Source organism: Mugil cephalus, chromosome 10, assembly GCF_022458985.1.
Source record: "Mugil cephalus isolate CIBA_MC_2020 chromosome 10, CIBA_Mcephalus_1.1, whole genome shotgun sequence".
In the NCBI taxonomy this organism is placed as follows: domain Eukaryota; kingdom Metazoa; phylum Chordata; class Actinopteri; order Mugiliformes; family Mugilidae; genus Mugil; species Mugil cephalus.
The window spans coordinates 4,826,854-4,849,268 of NC_061779.1; the positions used below are offsets into that span (position 1 = coordinate 4,826,854).

The 22,415-nt window shown below is 41.7% G+C and overlaps 1 protein-coding gene across 3 annotated transcripts in view; it reads left to right on the forward strand.

The window, feature by feature from the left end:
• The first annotated feature begins 474 nt into the window (after positions 1 to 474).
• The window catches only part of bicd1a (bicaudal D homolog 1a), a 32,423-nt gene continuing 10,482 nt past the window's right edge, over positions 475 to 22,415 (forward strand). For all 3 annotated transcript variants that reach the window (XM_047596226.1, XM_047596228.1, XM_047596227.1), the window contains exons 1-6: positions 475 to 891; positions 980 to 1,036; positions 1,138 to 1,286; positions 2,059 to 2,172; positions 2,409 to 4,970; positions 20,843 to 21,055. In XM_047596226.1, coding sequence (XP_047452182.1) covers positions 4,755 to 4,970; positions 20,843 to 21,055 — 429 coding nt within the window. In that variant the 5' untranslated portion in view covers positions 475 to 891; positions 980 to 1,036; positions 1,138 to 1,286; positions 2,059 to 2,172; positions 2,409 to 4,754. The remainder of the gene's footprint in view (positions 892 to 979; positions 1,037 to 1,137; positions 1,287 to 2,058; positions 2,173 to 2,408; positions 4,971 to 20,842; positions 21,056 to 22,415) is intronic.

Below are 22,415 nucleotides of genomic sequence, written 5' to 3' on the forward strand. Positions count from 1 at the left end.
GTTCGCAGCGTCTCTGAAGAGTTCAACTAAAGTGTGAAAGGACATCCTGGGGCCAAGGTGACGCTGCCGAGCAATAAAGGAGGTGATAAGAAAGAGAAGCAACAATTGAAATAAGTTGTACAGTACAATGTTATCTTGGTGTCAATCCAGCCACAGAACCACAGAGATTTTGTCTGAGCCTCGTCCTGCAGTGCACCTATTTGTTGGCATGCTGTTTCCAGAAAAGGAAATAAAACCTTGGCACAGATGTAACATCCCAAACTTGGTGTTTAAAGAGTGATAAGGGAAGATGATAATATAAGTAGTGAGTTTGTACATTTACAGCAAACACGCCTTACATTAACAGTTCCTGAAGGACGATAAAACAAGAAAATGTTGGTATCAGTGGATGCTGATTACCAGTTTTCTTCGAAGCATGCTGTTGCATACAGCCTGTTGCTCCTCCTCCCTGATGACCATGTGATGTAGGCCAAACATAGGCTGACAGGAGAAGGAGGACAACCGTTTCTGACAGAGCAACAAATATCCAACAGAGAAGAAGTCAGAGAAATAGAGTTTTTGCTCAAGAGGGAGCCTGCAAGAACACGAGGGATTATTTAGGTCTTTTAAACTCCAGGATACCTGTGAGTTGAGTCTGTACTCTAAAGGAGCATATGATGACTGATGAGCTGATGGCAGAGGACAAACTTCTGGGAATATGGGCTAAAGGGGACGCAGAGAAGGAGCCCTGCGTGGATCAAGAAAAGGAATCGCAGCCACAAAAGAAGTTAGCCCATTCGATTGAAGAAATTCTGAAAAGGCCCACGTGTGTCAGGAAAGAGAGCAGGGCTTATCACAACTGGTCTGTCATCAAAGAAAATAACAGAGAGTCTGCCCAATGCCCACTCACAGGTACGTTTCTAATGCTCATTTTAAAAGAAACATGAAATATGTATTTTAAAAAATATATTAATGCTAAAATGTTTTTTTCTGCTGCTAGAAAATCCACAAATTATGCAACATAAAGAGTCTCCAAAAGCCACAACAGACTGCAAGAGTGAGTATTCTGTGTGTGTATATATATATTATATTTATACATATTTATACGTATTTATACTGGGACCCTAGAAAATGTTACATCTTAAGATATTTTTGCAGGTCAGAGAAAAAAGAGGCAAACCAGAGTCACTTACACACCATTCCAAGTTCAGGAGCTGGAGAAAGTCTTCCAGGAGACTCATTACCCAGATGTCAACACCAGAGACCAGTTAGCCTCTCGTCTGCACCTCACAGAGGGACGGATACAGGTGGGACACATGCGTCTTTCTTTCTTTCTTTCTTTCTTTCTTTCTTTCTTTCTTTCTTTCTTTCTTTCTTTCTTTCTTTCTTTCTTTCTTTCTCTTTAATGTTTTTTTGTCATACTTCATTAACAACCATTTTAGCCATATTAAATATTGTACCATGAATAAATGCTGCATCACTTGCCCTAGCCTCAGCAAAGCGTGTGCATATTTTACTGATTTTTTATTTCATTTTATTGATCAAATTTTCAATTAACAATGGCATTATGCTAAATCATTATCCGTGTAAGTTTTGCAGTGGTCTTTGGACGGATGCTTGCATAAGTCATTACCTCCTAAATGATTAATGATAAGGTTAGACAAGATTAGAGTGTGCCCTATAAAATGGATTGCTCACTAAAAATCACTGGATCAAAATTGATCAATTTCAGATGAACATAATGTATTTGTTTAAGTGTTATATCACTGTTTCACTGTTTGCACAAACTATAATGTGGTGTGAATGGCTCAAATGTACGCCAGGTCTTTAAACTTTTTCTGTCTTTCTTTTTTAACACTAATTACTATTAAATTATTGGTTAAATTGTAAATATTATCTATTATTAATTCATTTTACTTTTACATTGAGTAAAGAAGAGTACAATTAGCAAAACATTTGCCACAAAAGTAATAGAAAATATATATATTTTTAAGCTAGATCTTTGGTAACTTTAATCTGTAGCCGTATGAGAAAATATATATATTTATATATAATTATTTATACGTATTGTGTGTTCAGATTTGGTTCCAGAACCGCAGAGCCAAATGGAGGAAGGCTGAAACACTGAAGGACTTAGAGCTCATGAACAGACGCCACTTACATTCATTCAGTCCTGGCCTGCTTTACTATGAGGTAACAGTTCATACACAGATCTCCATTGTCCTGAAGACTAATATTACAAAGCATGTTTTGTCCAATTTTGCATTTAAAATGAAGAAAGAAAAAGGCAAATACTGAATAATTATAATTTAATACAGACCAGTGGTGTATCTAGTCAAAAGTAACCACTCTGTAGAACTATCACAGGTTAAAGCAGTGATTTCATCATTGATCCAGTCACATAACTTCTCATTTCTCCGGTCTGACAGAAGCCCCAGCTGCAGGCCGGGTGCTGGCTGCCTTGCTGCTTACGTGAACCGCTTCTGTCGAGGCTGCACTTCAGACCAACATCGACAGCGCCTGTGCTGACCGCCACACATTCCCCAGGTCACAGGACGCTCTATTTTGACATGCGGGGGACGGACCGATAGCATCTTCAGTATCTTACATACTGATGTATGATACTAAAGTGTTCAAGCCAAAAAAGAAAAAAGATGATAAGAACCAATGATAAGGAGTCTGTAATATGACGGATGAGAACATTATTTTGAAGGTTTAATTGTCAAAATGTGTCAAGATGTGTACTGCGCTACCCAGCAGAGTTAAAGCTGCTTTACTTTTTTTTTTCCATTTGCATATAAAGCTGAAAACTAAAAACCTTTTCTTGGCTTTCTTTGCGATAAGTCTACTGTACAGATCAAGGTTTGAGGGCACACTCTTCTGTAACAGGCTCCTTAGTAGCGAGCTGTCTTCAGTGTGGTGTTATTTTTTTTTTTTTTTGCATGACGCCACCCTTCCTGGTCAGAGATAAGATACAGCGTTGCCATGAACTATTCATCAGTTTGACTTTCTGACAACCTGTGCTTATCTTAATTTGGGCCCGTAAGTTGAGGTTACTGGCAGGTCAGCCAGGGAATTTAGAGAACGTGTCAAATTGGATTGTAAAGCAGAAATAGCTGCGGACGGATAGTGGTGTGATTGACAAAAGTCAAAGAAGACAAAGTGCAAATTGTTGTTTTAATTCGCTTTAATGACGCCAGTACACATGAACCGCACAACCCCTTCTTTCTGAAGTGTTACATAGACCGTTTTCCAGAAACTACCAATTATAGGAACGATAACTCACATTCACAATCAATTCAATAACTGACTTAACAGTGCCATAACTGATAAGGCTGTGAGTACGCTTAAACTTTTCACCCCGGTCATATTTTTATGGCATGTGTTTGCGGTACGATAAATTGTACTGCCGGACACATGGGTGGGGATGCAGAGGATAAAAATATCTGGTAAAGGGCAAAAAAAGAAAAAGAAAAGAAAGAATAAAAACTTGATTCTGCTCGCATTTTATCATAGTGTGATAAAACAGCAACATTTCGCTGTTGCCATTACAATGCGATTACAAACTGGAAAATGTGTTAGAGGAACACATTGAATTCCTCTGGATAGTATACCCTGAAGTATCTCATTTAATTGACATTTTATCAAAAGTGTACTTGAGTGTTTTTCTTAATATTTAACTTCTTTTTATTATTTTATACCATATCAGTCTTTGCCTTGTGTTTATCTTTTATTGTGAGCATGTGGTACATCTCAACTAAAAGGGCTGTGTATAGATTTTTTTTTTTATTATTCATTTACATTCTAATTTTTTTAAAATCTGCAATTCATTAGTTTTACTGGTCAGAAACCACTGTAAAAACATATACAAATTACAGAAGAAATTGGTATCAATAACACAATAAAAACCCCAAGTGTACAATGAATCTACAACGGGATTGCTTTGATATTTTTTTCTCCAGTGTTCACTGCTACACTTTGATAACAGAAGGGAAATACTGTGCCGACCACAAAGATACACTGTCATGTTATTTACTTCTCTTGTCAGTGGTTCTAATGTTGTGGCTGATCGCTGTAGATTACAACACCAAAGGTTATTTTGGGTTCACTTTTGATTCTGCTCATACTGAATCCCTGAGCTTTATTATTTAATTAGTGGAATAAACTTTATAGATGTATTTTCTCCCATAAACTTCAAGTTTGAGCGTTAAATGAAGTTTAAAGTGACGCAGCAAACTCGCTGAAACAAAAACACAACAACTTGTTCAGTAAAATCCAAAGAATATGCAGTAATATGACGATTATGAGACATTATACGAAGCTCCCATACTGATTTTGTTCACTGTGGTGGAAGTTTGTAATGTTGTGTTGTGTGGTTTGGAGCTGTGGGTTGAGAGATAGCCTCAAAATATCGACAGGTGGCGCCATCGCTCCCACGAATGAGCAGAAATGATGACTGTTTTGCTGAGTGTCAGAACAACATTGACCTGGTTTTGAATCGCAGGGCTTCATTTGTCACTACTCAGTGATGCTGTTACCGGGGCTGCAGACAGCAATGACGGGGAGAACATAAGAGTTTTCAGTTTGTGTTTCCAGTCTCCGGCTGCAGCTGGTTCCCAGGAGAAGTGGGGAGGGGGCGGATATTCAGCATCTCTCAGCCTCCGCCCGCCTCCGTTTCTCCGTCCAGAGCGGTGGAGAGACAAGGGGGGGAGTTGATCGCAGACGGACGGGGTGGGGGACACACATACGCATAGGCGCACAGCCAGACAGGGGCGATGGCCGCCGGCGGAGGATGCGGGGAATCGGTGGAACAGTACCGAGCCGAAGTGGAGCGGCTCACGCAGGAGCTGGCCGAGGCGAACCGGGAGAAGATCCGGGCTGCGGAGTGCGGTCTGGTCGTCCTGGATGAGAACCAGGCGCTGAAGCAGAAGTACGCAGAGCTGGAGACCGAGCACGACACCCTCAGGAAGGAGTTGGAGCAGTTGCAGGAGGTAAGAGGGGCAGATGGTGCTGCGCGTTGACGCCGCGGTGAGCGATACGCACTGCAGTCAGGTGTGTGTGGGTTCAGCTGCGACTGCCACGCGTGTGTCTGATATGAGTGATGATTGTTCATGTTTGCTCAGCGTGTGTTTGTAAAGCTGTGCGTGTCCAGAGAAGGTGGGGTTTTAAATCCAGCCGCAGGCCCACCTGCAAAAAAAAAAAAAAAAAAAGGAACTTATCTCTTGTATTTAGCAGCAACACTATATTTGCAAGCTCAGGACTTTACAAGCACACAATAACACCTCCCACACCAGTGCTTTTCTTTGTTTCAGGATCCCTGAGAAGGAAAGTCATTACTTTAAGGAAACTCCGTGGGGAGCCTTTTGTAGATAAACCACACTAAAGTATTTTTCTTCTTCTTCAAGAATCCATCAGAAACAGGATCTTGTTTGTTTCTGCAGTTTGTGTGAAGGCTCAGATGTCATCCTCGATAAGAATTACATTAAAAGAAAAGGATGTCTGTGTCAAATGTCTGCTGGGACTGGACAGCCTGAATAATAAATGTGACAGCTGGGCCTGTAGATGTATATATATGTGTATGTATTTGCATACAGCAACAAGAGGTGGATGCTGACAGGGCTTTGCAGCTCAAGGTCGCTTATGAAGATGCTCGAGCTGAAGGGTCAGGAAAAAGGAGGAGCTCGGGGCCGGTTTCATTCTTGTGCCTGTTTGTGAGAGACGACGGGCGGTTTACACCTTTCTGCCGACTCGTCCATGAAAAATTTACCAGTTATTCTTATTTTAACAATCAGCTTCATCATACACCTCCTGGATAACACAGTCCTTCTCTCCCTCTTCTTTTGTTATTGCCCCTAAGCTAATGCAATCCTTCATTTAAGACTTGTATTGACTGTGGTAGTTGTAGCTTACTTGGGGTGGACCGCAGGACCATTAAAATCTATATTTATCCCTTACTATGATCCTAAATAAGTACTTAAGAGTGAATCATGACTGAGATGTGTCATTAGTGAGGCTTCCATGCGCCACATGCAGCCAAATAAAAGAATCATGATAAGATCACATGCCCACCCTGTGCAGCATGTCAAGTAGCACAAGTAGACAATCTTGCATTATATATATATTTACACTTTGTTGTTCTTGTGCCAGCGCTTAGCTCAACATTTTTTTTTTTTTTTTTTTTTTTTGACACGCATGCAGAATCAGAATTATCTTTGTGCAGATAACAGCAGCAAGATGAGCTGAAGAGAGAGCCCGGTGCGGCCGGCACCGCCGCACTGTTCAGCTGATATCTCACACTTATGGATTATTGGGTGACGTGGTGGATGATGGTGGGGAATATGATCAGACAGAGGAGAGAAAGAAGCAGAAATGTAAAGGTGGTGTCCGTCCAGCAAAAGGGAACTGGCAGCGGAAAGCGGTTTCACAGTTCCCCCGTTCAATGAGACATAATAGTTGCAACAAAAAAGAGAAAAATATCAAAGGAAATACGTATTTTAAGGATAAATTATCAATATTATTCACCATTCAGTCATATAAGCAGCTTTTAAACATTGGTAGTAAAACTCTGAAATAACATGAGCTGTGTCCATCAGTGCTTATTGTTGTGATCTGTCATCAGGTCACACATTTCATATTTACCCACCTGCCTCTCTCTCTGTGTGTCTCCCTGCCTGTCTGGGACATTTTTCCGTACTTGATATTACCTCCACAAAACAAACAAAAAAGACCTCCTGCCTCCTATCTGCCTGTAGCACACTTCTATGAATATGAGACCGAGTGAGAATGCAGACCTGCCACTACAATCACATCACGTCTGCTCTCCCTGAACTCAGGAGACAGGCGTTATAAAAAAAAAATAAAATAAAAAAATAAAACTGCAGATGGAAATTGGAATTGCTTCTGGGACTGGGTGGAATCTCATAACTGTGGGCTGTTCATGTGAGAGACAGGGTGAATTCATCATGAGAGTGCACCATGCTCTCTCATGTTTATATTTGAGAAAAGATTGGATCTAGTATTTCCTCCAGTCAGTATTATTTTTTTTTTATAATCTCGTGCTTTACAGTGTATTGGCTTATTGAACCCATATTCCCAAACTGATATAAGACTACGGTGTGCAGACACAAATAGTTCACACTTGACGTCTCGGGAATCTTCAGCTTCTTCTTCCTCCTGGCGCCAGTGATAAATGAGGGAACAAATAGAGATGAGAAGTCGAAGGCGGCTGAGAGGGTTGAGACACATCTGTATAGTTCAAGGCATGAAGGCATGGTGAAATAGAATTATGTGACGTGAGGTCTAACTACTAATAACTTACACCGATCAGCCACAACATTATGACCACTGACGGGAGAAGTAAATTACATTGACCATCTTGTGACAATTCAGTGTCCTGCTGGGAAACTTTTGGACAAGGCTACATCTCTGGTTAATTAGACATTATATATATTAATTTTCCCCACAAATTTGAATTTCAAAGGGGTAGTTTAATATTAAATGTATGTTTATAAATAGCCCGAGGTTAATATAGAACACAGAGTAGTTAGGGGGTAGTTAGGGGGTCCCTACTTAAAAGCAATGACACTCCTTGATGGCAGCAACCATCCCCAGCAGGATGCAGTCTATCACAGACACACACACACACAAAATGTTTTAGGAACAACTCAAAACAACGTGAAGAACAGCAGAAAGTGTTGACCCAAAGGCCCCCACTCACAACACTCTCTTTTGCCAGACATCACAGGACAGACATCAGACACACTATGAGCAAGGTGGTCATAATTTTATGCCTGATCAGTGTAATTTATCCAAATACAGTACGTGCCATATAGAATATTCACCATTGTGTGTGTGTAGCTATGTGCAAAACAGCCAGAATAGCACATCCCCACTGTGTTTGCATATGTTCTTTGGTCACACATGTCCCCTCCAGGTCCCAGCTGGTGGAAAGCAGCCCGGCTAGAGAACTGCTGGTGTTACAAGCCCCCCCTCCAACCACACACACAGCCTAAACAGATAATGAAATCTATGAAAGACACTGGTGCCTCGGCTACTGTAATCCAGGACCCAACTTTTGGGATTTGTGTGTCAGGCCTTGGTTTGTTTCGGATTAAAAATGAAACAAACCAAAAAAAAAAAAAAAAAAAGATATGGAAGACTAATATCCCCATGATTTGAAGACCAGATTTTCTTGTCAATCCTAGTCAAATGTAAAACTCTTCCAGTGTAAGTCATCATATTATGATTTCCTCAGAAAGAGCTTCATGCATCTGTAGTGTCTGCAAGGCCAAAGCAGAAATAGGAAGAGGGTGTTGTGGTGCTAAAAGCAGAAAGCGTTTTCTTCTTCTTCAGTGTCCTCTCCTGCTCTCCTGGCTTAAATATATTTTCCCTTTCAGCTCTTTCATGTCCTCCTTGTCTTCCTCCTCCACCCTGTGGCCCGATCACTCTCTCGTCTCCTGTGTGTATGTGCTGTATGTCTCTGGATAGCTGCCTAAGCAGTGACGGAGACACGACCGCCGCGTGGATGTGGCTTGTTAGTGCTGTCTCCGGGCAGATCAACCCCAGAGAGGACAGAGTGGGAGGCAGAAGTAGGAGGAAGCCCTCACTACAGAGCATGATTAGCTCTGTGGTCTGAGCCTCGTGTTCATATGGTTTCTGGATATTTTTATCGCTCTTGTCAACAAAGATTCAGTTTGCCTTTAAGAAATGCATTTTAGTCTTGGCTTGTTTTTAAATCATTTGACTTTTTTTTTTTACTGCAGATTTCTCCGTGCCCACTTATTTTCAACAACTTTCCACTTTGAGCAACTTGTCTGGAAAGTAAGTTACTCATTACTCAGCTGCTGCCGTGGCCCATTTCCTTCTAAATTAGGAGACTTCAGAAGAATTGACATTTGTGATGGGAACACTCAGTTCACTGGTCACTTCTGTTCTCTTCAGGCTAAGAAAAGTGCCAACTGAGATCTGCATCAAGTTCTTCATGTGGAAACTGTAAATACCAAAAAGAAGAAGATGATTCATCATGAGTTTCTTTCTTATCCAAAGTACATAGCGCTCGCAGGCTGTGCACTGCACCATTTTTATCTGCAAGGCTTGCATCGATAGAAGAACTGTGTTGTTGTTACTTTCCCTGCGGCTGTGTCTGCCTACCTTCTCCACATTTTCTCCGTTATTTTTTTTAGTTGCATTCAGCATAGGGAGAAATACATTTAACGGGACTTACTCACTTCTTGTCTTTAAGGAAAAGTTTGGCATTTTGGGCAATAGACTCATGTCTGTGCAATAAATGTAAAGACTGACATTAGTGGTCATAATGTTGTGGCTGATCTGTGTATGAATGTTTAGATGAGGTCCAGACAGAGACTAGTTTTGGGGAAACCAACCCAATAAATTACTTTCAGTGAGGAGACTGTTAGACTGTATTCTAAGAGCTTTTTGTCTCATGTTAGACCTATGTATTTTTTTAGTTGTCTTACTTCCTTCTTGATCATTACTTTTTTTTTATAGTTGTTGAATAGTTATATTTATCCAGCTAAACTGCCTAGTACGGTTTAGAAAAAGACCATGGTTTAGTTTATCTGCAATCTTCTTCCATAGCTGCAAAAACATTACATATTAATGTACTTAATGTTTTAAAAATGCATCGTGTCTTACAGATTTCTCAGTCGAATCTGTACCTGATTCCTTATCAATAGTGATGGTCAACCCCACCCCATAGCAATGTCAACTTCCTTTTATTTTTAAGTGGAAGGTCTATTATAGCTGTACGATATTCTCAAGGGTAGAAATAGCAGAGACAGGCTTAGGCTGTCGTGTAGATGATTGATTAGCTGTCAGTTGTTCCCTCGTGGGACCTGGTCCAGTGTCGCTGTCTGCATAAGTCAACGTAACATCATGCGCCTGCTCTGTCATCAGGGACGTATGAAGGTGTGAAACTGTTGCTTAGCTTCACCTCCTTCAGGATGAGTCCTGGGGCGCGGTGAAGGACCCGCTCCAAGTCGGACTGGTCGTCGGACCTTTTGGTGTCTCGTCCAGCGAGAGACGCCGCACAGTGTCATTTTATCAGAGTCACGTTTTCAGAAGTGTCTGAAAAAACATCTACGTTTGCGTTCTTGTGCAAAATGTTTGAACCGATCCCAGCGTGAATCTACAGGGGGAAATTAAAGGTTCACTGAACTAAAGGTTTAGCAAAAATCATTAACATGGCCCAATTGATCTCAAGGAATGAGGCAATCGCAGGGGCGAGACGGCGTGGTTGTAAATCTGTCCGTTGCGTCTGGGAAAGAAAGTGTGCATTACAGGCTCCTTCTTCTCTTTGTCCTTCTTTTACATTAGCCGGGGTTCACAGGAGAGCAGTAAACATGGACGCAGGGGCCGAATCAATACCTCATAAGATGGTGCCGTTCTCCTCCTTTCAGCTCCAAACCGTCGGCCCACCGTGCCCCCTCCTCATCTCCCATTATCAGCCCCGTCCTCCCCTTTAATCCCCTCCCTGAAGCGAAGTGGGAATTATGCATCGATTTCCGCTCCGTGTGGTGAAAATGTATCTTGGATGAGCTGAGCTTCTCTCTATTGTGCGCGGTGTTGTGTGCTCTCTGGTAATTGGTGCGTGTTGGTGAAACACTGACAGGTTCCGTTTGTTGTGTTCATAGCGTATCGGACCACATCGCCGTTCAGTCCTCTACTGAGCTTTGAAGAGAAATGTATGGAATGCCATGGAAAGACGCGCTCATGTAGCCTGCTCGAAAATGACTTGGTATTGTGGTGTTTTCCAGAATGTAAGATGTGTTGGTTAAAAATAAAAGGTCATGTGATGTTGACCTGTGACCCCAGCAACAGGTTTAGGGATGTGGTCCAGCACATAGATGAGGATCCTTGTGTTTTACATGAAAAGCACTTGTCATGTTTTTCATCAATTTTTCATTTTTTTTGTGTAATTATTTCCTACATGGCTTCTGTTTTTCTGTCCTGTGTAACGAAAGACGTGGTTGGTTGGGTGGGTGGTTGAGGAGGGGGGAGCTGGGTGCGGATGTTGTGATTTAGACAATGGAGGGAAGGGGTGGTGGGAGCTGCGGAGCGAGCGGTGCTGGTGGTGTTGAGTGGCTCCAGCTCATCAGCCCCGGTCTCTTTGTTGGTTCAGGTTTTTATGGTTGTATTGACTGAACCGGGAGAGAAAGTGCGGCCTGGTTATTGAAGATAGAATCATATGCCATATGTCAGCAAAAAAAAAAAAAAAAAAAAAAAGGAAATAATAGGCTTTTGTTAAGTTGTTTCAATCTAGCCGCTATTGTTTTCTCTTGTCTTGTTTTTTGCAATCTTGCAAGCCTCACGTGAAATAAACCGGGAGCTAGAGCGGCCCAGCCCTGCAATAAAAAAAATGTGTTTTTCAGAAAGCTCCTTTTTTGCTGCAGTGAAATGTAGTAGGGACAGGACTCCCCTGCCTGCAGGCTGCTGTATTGATTAGTCTCCTTTAGCTTTGTGTGCTGCACACTCTGAAAGCAAAAAGCAAAAAAAAAAAAAAAAAAACATTTTCAAAACCAAAGAGCTTCCTTGCATAAATTTAGGAGGTAGACTCATGCCGTAAGCTCTCTGAGTGTGTCATCCACATGAATCAATTGTTATTTACTCAAATCAGAATTCAAAGCATCACCTAATGCAGCTATTCTCCCTTAGTTTTTGCCTGGACTGAGCAATTTGGGTTTCGGCAACTGCACAGTCTTATTTCGTGCTCATCTTCTATGCATGCCAGAGGAGAGAGAGGCATCCTGTCGAGATGACCGGAGGCCATTATATCCAGCAAACTGCGCTCAGGATTCCTGCCTCTCCTCTCTCTCATCACTATTCACATGCATGCTTTCTATGCATGAGCACGCGCACACCCAAACACTGAATGTGTGACACAGAATAGGGTCAGAGATCCGTCTTTGCCACATCTGCCCTGTTGGGGGATATATAGGCTTAGGCGGGTATTAAATCATCCCCCTAGTTAACCTGATTAATTAACCCCAGTGTCCATCAACGGGGGGGATGCTTTCAGGTTAGCTCATGACACTTAAGGGGAAGGACATGCACTATATACAGTGTGTTATTGTGTCCCTGCTTTTGGAAGGTTTCAGAAATCAAAGTGACAAATCGCAAATTTCATGAACAAGCCACTTACTTTCAGCTCAGCTTTTAGTCCAGACAGGCAGTTATCAGGGACAATGTGTGAAATCTTCTACAAGAAATCAAAAGGTTGTAGCATAAAATGAAGAAAAACGTATAGACACAGAGCGCGCAGGGTGGGCTAAAGACTTCCTGACTGATATCTCTCTATCAGCAGCCTGTTTCAACAGCGGTTTTATGAGGCTTCCCGCAGGTCTGCAGGCCCTGGGTGGAATCTCTCCTGTGGCTGCACAAAAGCACTGAGTCACTCAGAGGCCCCATGTGTCAATACTAAGAGGGTCACTGTGCGCAGGCCAGCCTCTCCATTGTAGTCCGCGTTTGTCTGGCTTGACCGAGTCCTCTTTATCAGGGGAGAGCCGCTGCAGACAGAGGAGACTGTTTTATCAGTTTCTTTTTATCAGGTCTCTCTCTCCCGCTCTGTCCTGTGCCTCTGGCTGCCGGTCTGGGTGTGTCTACTGGCTCTAGTAGAGAATATCAATCAGCCTGTGAGCTTTGAGACGCCTCTATCTTATTATCTCTCACCACCACCCCCATTATCCTCTAAGGACTATTTCTGTGTTCACTTTTTCTTGCCATGGAGCTTTGTTTAATCTAACTGCTCGCCATAAAGAGCAGTAGGAGGGAGGGAAGAAGGACCCGGAGCCTTCCTTAGACGAGTTCTCCAGATAGACGCAGAGAAAGAAAGAAAAGGGGGAAAGAATGTAGTGGCACGGTAAAGCAGGGCGTTATCTATCACTGAAGTTTTTTTGCCTTATTTTGTTGTTCTAATTTAGTGTCCTCGCTCTCACTGAATCACTGCGCTGCTCATCAGGTTGTACCCCAAGGGAGCAGATTTGTCTGGGCCACAGCTTTAACTTACTGCCTAGCTATGTTTCATGGTTACACTCACCTGCACACAAATAGAAAAACATCCACTCGGGGCAGCGCACTCTATCTTAAGTAACATTTGGCTGTGGCACACTTCCTGCATGAACTAGAAAGGCTCTGACTCAGAGCTACAGCTACTTTTTATCCATAATTCTAATTCTATACATTTTTTTGATTACACTGTTTATTTTATTCTACCCGATAATACTTTTTTATTATTATTATTTTAATCTAATTTTATTTTATCTTTCTTTTTACTTTTGAAGAGTGTTTCTTTCATGTGCTAAGCTACTGTGACCAAGTAATTTCCCCCCGTGGATCCTTATAGTCTGTCTAAGTCTAAATGTTAGAGTTGTTGTTGGATGTGCAACCTGATGAACATCACATTATTTGCTGCAGAGCATGAATTAGTGAAATGACCAAAAATGAGTTTATTGTTTATGTAATTAAAAAATTGTCATTTTGTCACTGCATTTTAACAAATTACTGACTAAACAATGAATGCACTAATCAATACATACACCGATCTGGCATAACATTATGACCACTGACAGGTGAAGTAATTAACATCGACCATCTTGTGACAATTCAGTGTTCTGCTGGGAAACGTTTGGATCTGACATTCATTCATGTGGATGTTACTTAGACATGTACCACCCACCTAGACCAGACCAGGTACCCCCATCCCATAGCAATAACACTCCTCGATGGCAGCAGTCATCCCCAGCCGGATGCAGCCTGACACAGGCACACACACAAAAGGCTTTAGGAACAACTTAAAAAAATAAATAAATAAATAAAACATGAAGAACAGCACGAGGTGTTGACCTGGACTCCTAATTCACTAGATCAAGTACCCAAAGGTCACCACCAGGACTGGGTGGTTTGACCAAAAATGTATATCACGGTATTTTTCAAAATTCTGACAGTATCACGGTATTTTTTCCCATGTATAATTACATGTTCACAACGCGTTCTGAAATTAAATCTAGAGACATTTACACCTCAGAGACAAAAAAAAGTTTAATGTCATCAGGATGAAATTAAGAAACAGGGACAATTACAGTTTCATTTGTTCAAACTCGTATGTCTGTAATGTCAATAGTAGCATGACATTTTTTTTCCTCAAAAATCAAGGGCATTCCGGCTTTAGATGAGGGGCAGGTCATCCAAAACGGGGACTGACCCCAGAAATCAGGGACATCTGGTCGCCCTAAAAAATGTTTTAAAAAAAACGGCACGGCACCTTTTTTTGGCACTTCCATGTTTTCAGGGTCTTCTCATTCTGCCGCTTCGTTTTTCAGACCTCTCCATCTTCATCACGCCTCACACCGCTACACTGAAAATGGTCCGGTCTGAAACAGTGTCCTGGGGTGAGTTCGGAACGCTGTGAAATCAGATACACTGGTATGCCGGTGTATTAAAAAATTCATATCATAAAGAAAAAAAAACAGGTAACAGGTAAAAAAAAAAAGCAGGTACGAACCAGTTTACTGCACAGCCCTAGCCACCACAGACAACATTCTGTGGCCAGACACTCTGATGAGCCACATTCGTGTGATGAATCTTCTTTCTTTCTTGTTCTCTCAAATGAATGGCAGGAGCCAGCAGTGAAAAATACCAGTGAAGTGCTTGTATGAGTGTGTGCCTGCAGCCATGTGTATTTTTGTACCGTGTATTCGGGTGGTGGAGTGGCTTGAAGGTCCGACCGTGTGTTTTTCGTGGTTGACTAGCTCATGATCTCCTGGAGGGCACGTTACCAAGCTTAGGGGATGACACACTTACAGCTGGTGCAGTTTGTGCTTTCGTCTTAAGGCTTGACCCGTGTGTTCAGCTTACATTTTAAGACAAGAAAGGCAAAGAAGAGCGGAGAAAAAATAGTAAATAAAGACTCATTTGGGATCGGGCAAACAGCTGCCTCTCCAGCCTGTCAGTGTCCATTCAGACAGAGATAGACTGAGCACCCGTAAGTGACAGGCATTCTGGGAAATAATCCAAGCATTTTTCTTATCAGCAGGAGACTTGAGTCAAATTGAATCATTAGAACAAGCCACATCTTTTTGAACCAACAGGCCGTCCCCTGGCAGACCTTTCAGCTTCACCCAGCGTGTACCGTGCGCATTGTGTTGGCAAGCGAGCACCAGATTTGAGTTGCATGGAATTTCCTCTGTAAAACCATTAAGGCGTGTTTCCAGCTGCATCTTTACTCGAGTGTCAGCATAATAGCATATTGTTATCAGAGGAATAATAGGCTTCACTGCACTAAATAGGATTTCACTGAGGAGGAACAGAAAGCCTCCTTACTTCCCATAAAACATTCATATCATGCTAGCTCATTGTTTGTATTACCAGTAATTTCTGAACAGGCAGCTCAACCAAAGTATACTGTGCAGTAGAGCATCGCTTGGCACCACATTACATGAACGTTCATGTTGATTTAGTACTCTTTGGTAGCCTGTGATCTAAATACCCAAAATGTTGTTATTTTGCAGTATCCAAATGGATTTCTAATTACTTTCGGTCTTTAATCGTTGTTTATTTTATTTTCTGCGTGGCTGACCTCCAGTTCTTCCTGGCCTGTGATTACCCAGCCCCCCACTTCACATTGTGGAAATGTGCTTGTGTGTTTTTATAGGTGACAGATCCCTTGACTTGGCGCTTTTCCCTGTGGCGGAGAAGCACATGGGGACGTTTCTGTGCCCTTGTTAAAGGACAATATGTGACCGGGCAATGTTTCCCATGAAGCTTCTTCAGTGCCTCGTCATGAATATAGCTCTGATAGTGCATCTTTAGGATGCAGAGTCTACTAAATTGACAGAAAAGAAATGTTTGGACTTGACGTTTACAGACAAGGCCTCGCTGTACTGCATTCGGAGAAAAGCTTCCACTAAAAGCTGTGTTTATTCATGAGAGCAATCTGAGTGGAGCTGACTTTACGTTTAATAAAATAACCCAGATGCTGAATAGGGTTTGAAATTAGGTGAAATTTAGGAGTACTGTTAACATGTAAGTCAGGAACACACTTTGTGCGTTAGTAGGATTGTGTTAGGATTTTAAGCTGACAAGCTGCATGCTGCTCCTGGTATTTTCAATTATTTTTTTGATCGTTTTTGAGATTCTGCAGTAGTTACGGGTCATTTAGTTTTGTTATAACAAATGAATAATCAAATATCATCACTTTATTTAAAACAGGACAGTTCCAACATAAATGTCGCCATTTGATGCACTGTACCAGATTATAGATTAAAGCTGCAGACACTTACAGGTCACAAAATACAATAACAAAATGTTGTCAGCTTGTGACAATGTTGTGGTGCTTTAGATATAATAATTTTTTTTTGTTAAAAATACTGCAGTTTTATTTATATGGTGTCAATAGCAATACAAACTGTCTCAAGACGCTTTACAGAACGTACAAATGTTGTATATGTTGTTTTTATCTTTGTGAGGACCCCGACCATCTCATCTCAGTGCCTAACCCTAGCCTAATAGTAAACTTTATCGTAAAAAGTCTTAACCCTGAAACAGCCGTATGAAAAAGTGACAAGCGACTGAAATATCCTCAATCTGATGGTGTAAAACCCAAGAAAGATAGATGTACAAGAGCACACACACACACTTTCACACGTTATTCGCGACACTTGACAGCTGCATGTCCTCAGCAGCAGGTCTGCATGTCTCTCTCCATGGTGCTGAAATCCCTGACGCGGCTGGCTGGGCCGACCATCTGGACGAGGACGACTCTGTACGTTATTCATAACTTGCTTCTTGTGCGTTGACTAATACCCTGAAATCTGCTTGTTGGTAACTTATCAAAATGTTTTTGCAGCAGAGATTAGAAGAAGCTGGGTTATGGTTGATAATTCACTCCCTGCTGCCATCCAAAGCTTCCCTCTCTCAAACTGAGGAATAGAAGTGTTCAGTTTAAAATCTTGTGCATTCATAAAATATGAAAAGGTTGGTTTTATTTACAGCTGTATCTTTAGTCAGCATTTATTATACAACAGCTTTAATCCTACGATCATCTAATTAAAGTCCCTGTTACTTAAAACTGGAATACATAAAGACATGAATGGATTATAAAATGAGTTATAGCTATCTTGGCCATGTCCACCATTCTGCACTTTGTTAATTAGATTGTTAATTAAACTGTACACTTCGCTCTAAGCTTTGGTCTCTGCCCTTGAAATTTTTACTCAAGTCTGTATATCCTTTGCTGGCTTTACCTTGCTGTCTAGCTATAAATAAACGTCTTGTTATACTGTGAATTATCGGACGTGCCCTTAATGATGACAGTTTGGTGGAGATTAATTGGTGTTGCAGAAATAGTTCGCTCCTCTCCCTCCTGGGTGTAAAAATAAATTCTTATTCCTGCTGTACGTGTACACTCGCAAATATAAGATTACACACCCAGAGGCCCTCCCCTGACTCCTCATTAGGGGCTGCAGCACACGGGGAAGGAGTTCAGGGTTACAAACACACACCTCCTCTCATTCTGGTGCAGTGCTTGGTCTCCCTTTTTCTATGGCCTCAGGGATAAATATCTACAGAAAGGCACTCTATTGTGTGGACTTTAACCGTTGAGGTTCGCATGCCGAGGAGCCTCAAGTCTGAATACGTTTTTTTTTTTTTTTCTACACAGATCCATGCAGGCTTCCAATGAGTGACTCAATATTAATGTCATCCTGAGGAAACCCTATTAAAAATTAATCGTCTCTGCTGTTCTTCGCATGCTGTGCTGCCAATTAGGACACAGATACAGGCCAGGTGTAGATCCATCACTATAATCGTGCCGTGTGCTGCATTGTCGGTGTTGTCCGTGTAATTAGCATGAAAAATACAGTCCGGTCACAAGGTTATTTTTAGCCCTCCAGAAGCTGTGCGGCGCAACGGCAACAGGAGGCCCAGGGCTCACTGCGCTCCATTATGTGTATACGCTCAGCCGCGGCCATCAATGTCATCGCTTCCTTTCAGAGGAGGACTGGTGCACAGATGGAGCGAGAAGACTTGGAGGAGCGCGGCTCTTCCCAAGGAGAAGGAGGGCCGTGAGGAAGCCATCTGCATCTCGTTGTGCATCCAAATCATGCAGGAAAGAGCTGAATCAACACTTGGAAATGTGACTGTCAGTCTGTTGGTTTAGTTATCGGTAGAATTTGGAATCAAGCCTCAGCGAAGAATAAAATGTGTCGAGAGCACTAAAAATATTGAAAGTTGGCAGAGAGTGCTTGCTCGGGCTTTTTACTTACAGCAGGCATCTGATCTTTTCTTTTGCTGTTTCTCTTAAAGTAATAGTCTGTCATTTTAAAGAATATGTCTATATATATATATGATTTCTTGCAGAATGTTAGATCGCTGGCTTTGTTCAAAGATATCAACATGAGCTTCAGTGATTAACACATTTCCTTTATCCTTAATCGATGATGAAACAAAAGTGGAAACGTGGAAAAGTTTTGTTTATACAGGGGAGTAGTTACATTGTGAAGCCTTCACTCACAGTGACAACAGAAAAAATAGTCCAGAGCATAATTTTCACCTCAATTTTGTACGCTCTAAACTAACTGTATGTATAAGGAGTTAATTAGTGAGTTTTAAAGATGGATATATGGGAATTGTTGTCTTTGGAAAGAGATCTGACCTATTTTTTTCTGGTTACTGTTAGTTTCATACTTAGCTTAAAACAACAACAAGATCTAGCGAATGTGAAAGACACACAGGGCCAGATTTACGATTTCCCTCCCGAAGGGCTCAGCTGCCGCTCCTGCTGCTGCTGTGAGGCGCCCGCTCGGACCTCTCGTCTTACAGTCGAGAGGTCCGAGCTCATTCAGTCACGCTGCGACTTGGAGTTTCTGCTTTGTTCCAGGGGCCGTTCCTCTTAATCATTCGCCACAGTCTCCCTGTGGCCTCCCTGGAGGACGTGAGAGGGCAGCGGCGCAAGCGAACAAAGAAAGAAAGAAAGCGAGGAGTGAAAGAGAAAGAGATGCAGGGAGATGCAAAGAGGATGAGACTGAAGGGGAAGATGACAAAAAAAAATGTGATACAGTATTTTTTAATGGTAACAAAAACGAGTCCTTGAGTGCAGATTTTGTCGTTGAGGAGCTAAACGTGTATTCAGGCGTTTTACTAATTAATTCTTGCGCCTATTCAAATGCTAACCATTACATTTGTAATTCAAAGGCGTAATCAAACGGCCTGTTGAATTTGAATGAACATGTCCCCTGAGGAAATCAGACATGATGAATGTGTCTCATTTACCTGATGTACAGCACGTAGATGGAATTATTGACAGAAAGCAGAAGTTCATCTATCACTTTGACTTATTAAAGCCTTTCAGTCAAAACTGCAACTGACCATTATAGAAGGACAGGTGTTGACAGGGTCTGAATCTATCGTTTAATCAACTTTTGTTGGTTTCAAACAGAAGAATTTGGTCGAAAGTTCGATAGATCTCCATGGTGATAAATCTGCATCACACAGTCAATGGCAATGCATTTCATGGTGAACATTCACAAAACAATAACTGTTTGCTGTAATTCTCATTCAGGATCTGTCCTAAAATTGATTCCTGTTTAACCTGTTAGCTCCACAATGATGAGAGAATAGGAAAATGAAAAGTGACTTGTGTGGTGGGACAGCTGCTCACTGAGCTCATGTCTTTAATGGATTCTTGTATCAACTAAATTATTCATCCCGAACAAAGAAAATGTTGTTAATGTGGTTAGCTTGGTTTGTTTTGTTATTAATGCATCAAGTACTAAATATATGACTCCTTCATGATTTGCTCCAGGAATGGCATCGTGAAGTCTGTAGTATCCATACGTGCTGTATTGTTTACAGCTTCATGGTTGTAACCATGAAATAGTTCTCATATGATGAGAGTATCGATTCATTTCCTCTCCCAGAGTCCGCTGCGGACACCATAGAAATATTTCCTGCTGATATACAGGAAAAAGTGACGGATTGCTCATGGTATTTATTGAACCAATAAGCCAACTGCTGCGCGTATGCTACGGAGTGTGCAGCTACCAGTCATGAAATTCTGTCTATTCTCAGGAAACCTTGTCAAGGAAACAGTGCTGGACTGCAACTTCATACATTATGAAAGGCTTGTGTCATTCCCCTAACCTTGAATGGTCCATGCATTTGTTTTTAGGCGCTAGGTAAGCTGTGATTGTCCTGCTTTGATTTCCTCAATCAGGCCTCGGCTCCTTTATCATGACAAGTCAGCGCTCGGTGCTGTGAAAACCTGTGTCAGGAAAATGAGAACACTGTGTCTATTGATCACAGTGAAACATCAGCCATATGGAGACACAGCAGGTATCCTTGACGGACAGTCCCTGGCAAGTGTGCTGTCGGTGGTAAAAAGAGCAGCGGGTGTGTGCCTGGTGGTCGTAGTGGTGAATGACGAACCGCGGTAGTGGGAGTAAAATCCCTCTCATGGGTCAGGAGGTTGATGCTATATGTATAGAAAAAGGATTTGGACTGTATCTTGTTGGGGAGGGATTGGGGACTCTTTTTTTCTTCTTTGTTTTTATTAGTTTTTTGTGTGTCTTCCCGCAAGAATGAACGCTACTGAATGTCAGATTATACATTCATCCTCAAAGTGCATAGAATGTAATGTTCATCAGATACATTGATGCAATGGATTCACCATTCCAATCCCACAACATCCACCCTCCCTGACCAACGCATCCATAGGGTTACAGGTCTTGAGCACATTAAGGAGTAAACAGATAAATAAGCAAACAAAACATGGGAGGGAAAGAAAGAAAAAGACAAAAAAACGTATATCCTCCAAAAAAATCTGTTTCTTTTTTTAACCATCCCTCCCCAGGCATTTGGCCAGGCCTACACCAACCAGCGTAAGGTGGCAGAGGATGGTGAGACCAATGAGGAGACGTTGCTGCACGAGTCGGCCTCTAAGGAGGCCTACTATGTGGCCCGCCTGCTGGAGCTGCAGACGGAGGTGACCCTCAGTCGGTCCGTGGCATCCAATGCCCAGGCAGAGAACGAGAGGCTGAACGCCGTCGTCCAGGATCTACGAGAGGTGAGCATGTCACCGCACAGACAGATGTGGAGAGATATTTACGGGAAAAAACATAATCAATATCATAGATTATAGAAAAAAGCTGCACTCGAAATTCATTCATGTGGAAAAACGAGTGTTATTTACTGAAGTGAATCATTTTAAATCATTTTAGTGTCTGATTTAATTATAGTTTTTATTATATAAGTCTTAGAATTTGTTGCTAATTTAAGTGTATATTAAAATTAGTCTTCTTAGTGGTCTTCATGTTAAGTTTGGCTAAAAATTATATAAATATATTTTATTTTTAACTAAATATATTCCCATAAATAAAAAACACTTGGCTGTGGTTGAAGTAAGCATTTTGAAAACCGTGATGGTGGAAAAAGTAAAACATTTCCACCATCTGCTCATTCTTATAGTACAGTAACCAGGGACTAAGATGCAGTTTTTTTGTTCATGGTAATATATTGAATTAAAAATATAAAAGCAAACTCAACATCAACCACTGAGCCGCTTCATTTTATGTTGTGGAAAAGGTAAAACAAGCTGTAATTTCTCTCATCTTTCCACAATCTGCCCATTCTGATTTATAGTACATTAACTAACAGGAGCTCTACTGTACGTACGTGTTAAAGGTCAAGGTGGCGCTCTGACAGGCAGAGAAAACAACATGCATCCACACGTGTCCATGCAAATTAGCACATTGGTAGAGCATACACGTCTGCAGCGACCGCGCCGGCCACTGCCTGAGTTCGAGCTGGGGTCAGACACTGCGGCCACGACCCCATTGTGGGGGCAAAATCCGGTGCTAAGCTGGGGTATAAGTGAAATGCCCTGAGCTCGGCACATGTGTGGGGACGGTGAGAGCCGAGTCGCACATTAGCACCACTACACTCACGGGACACACACTCTCATTCAGAAATTGATCAGCGAGTGTTGTCAGGTTTCTCTATGTTTTGTCATCTGAAGTCAAATATAAGCAAAGTTTATCGCATTCCTCGTAATTGAGCATCTTTAATCCGTCAGTAGCTGTTTTTATTTTGAAGACTAGTTGACAAATGATGAATCTTTGATAATGTAGTTATGAGGTGCCTTCTCTTTGAAATCCACATTTGCACAGGTGAGTCCTTACTAATGAGGAGGACCAGCCCTTTCATCATGAGCAGCAGGTGTTGCAGCCACACCGGGGGGGCTCACATGTAATCAGAAGGTTTTTGCAGATCAAAAGCAGCCTTTCACAAACATCATTAACACACTGATTTTATGACATTAAGGGACTTAAGGGCAGAGCTTATTTTGGTTGGAAACAAACATTTGCTATTTTTAGTCCAAGAAACCAGGCTATAAAAGCAGGTCTTTATTTATGACAGTGTATTTC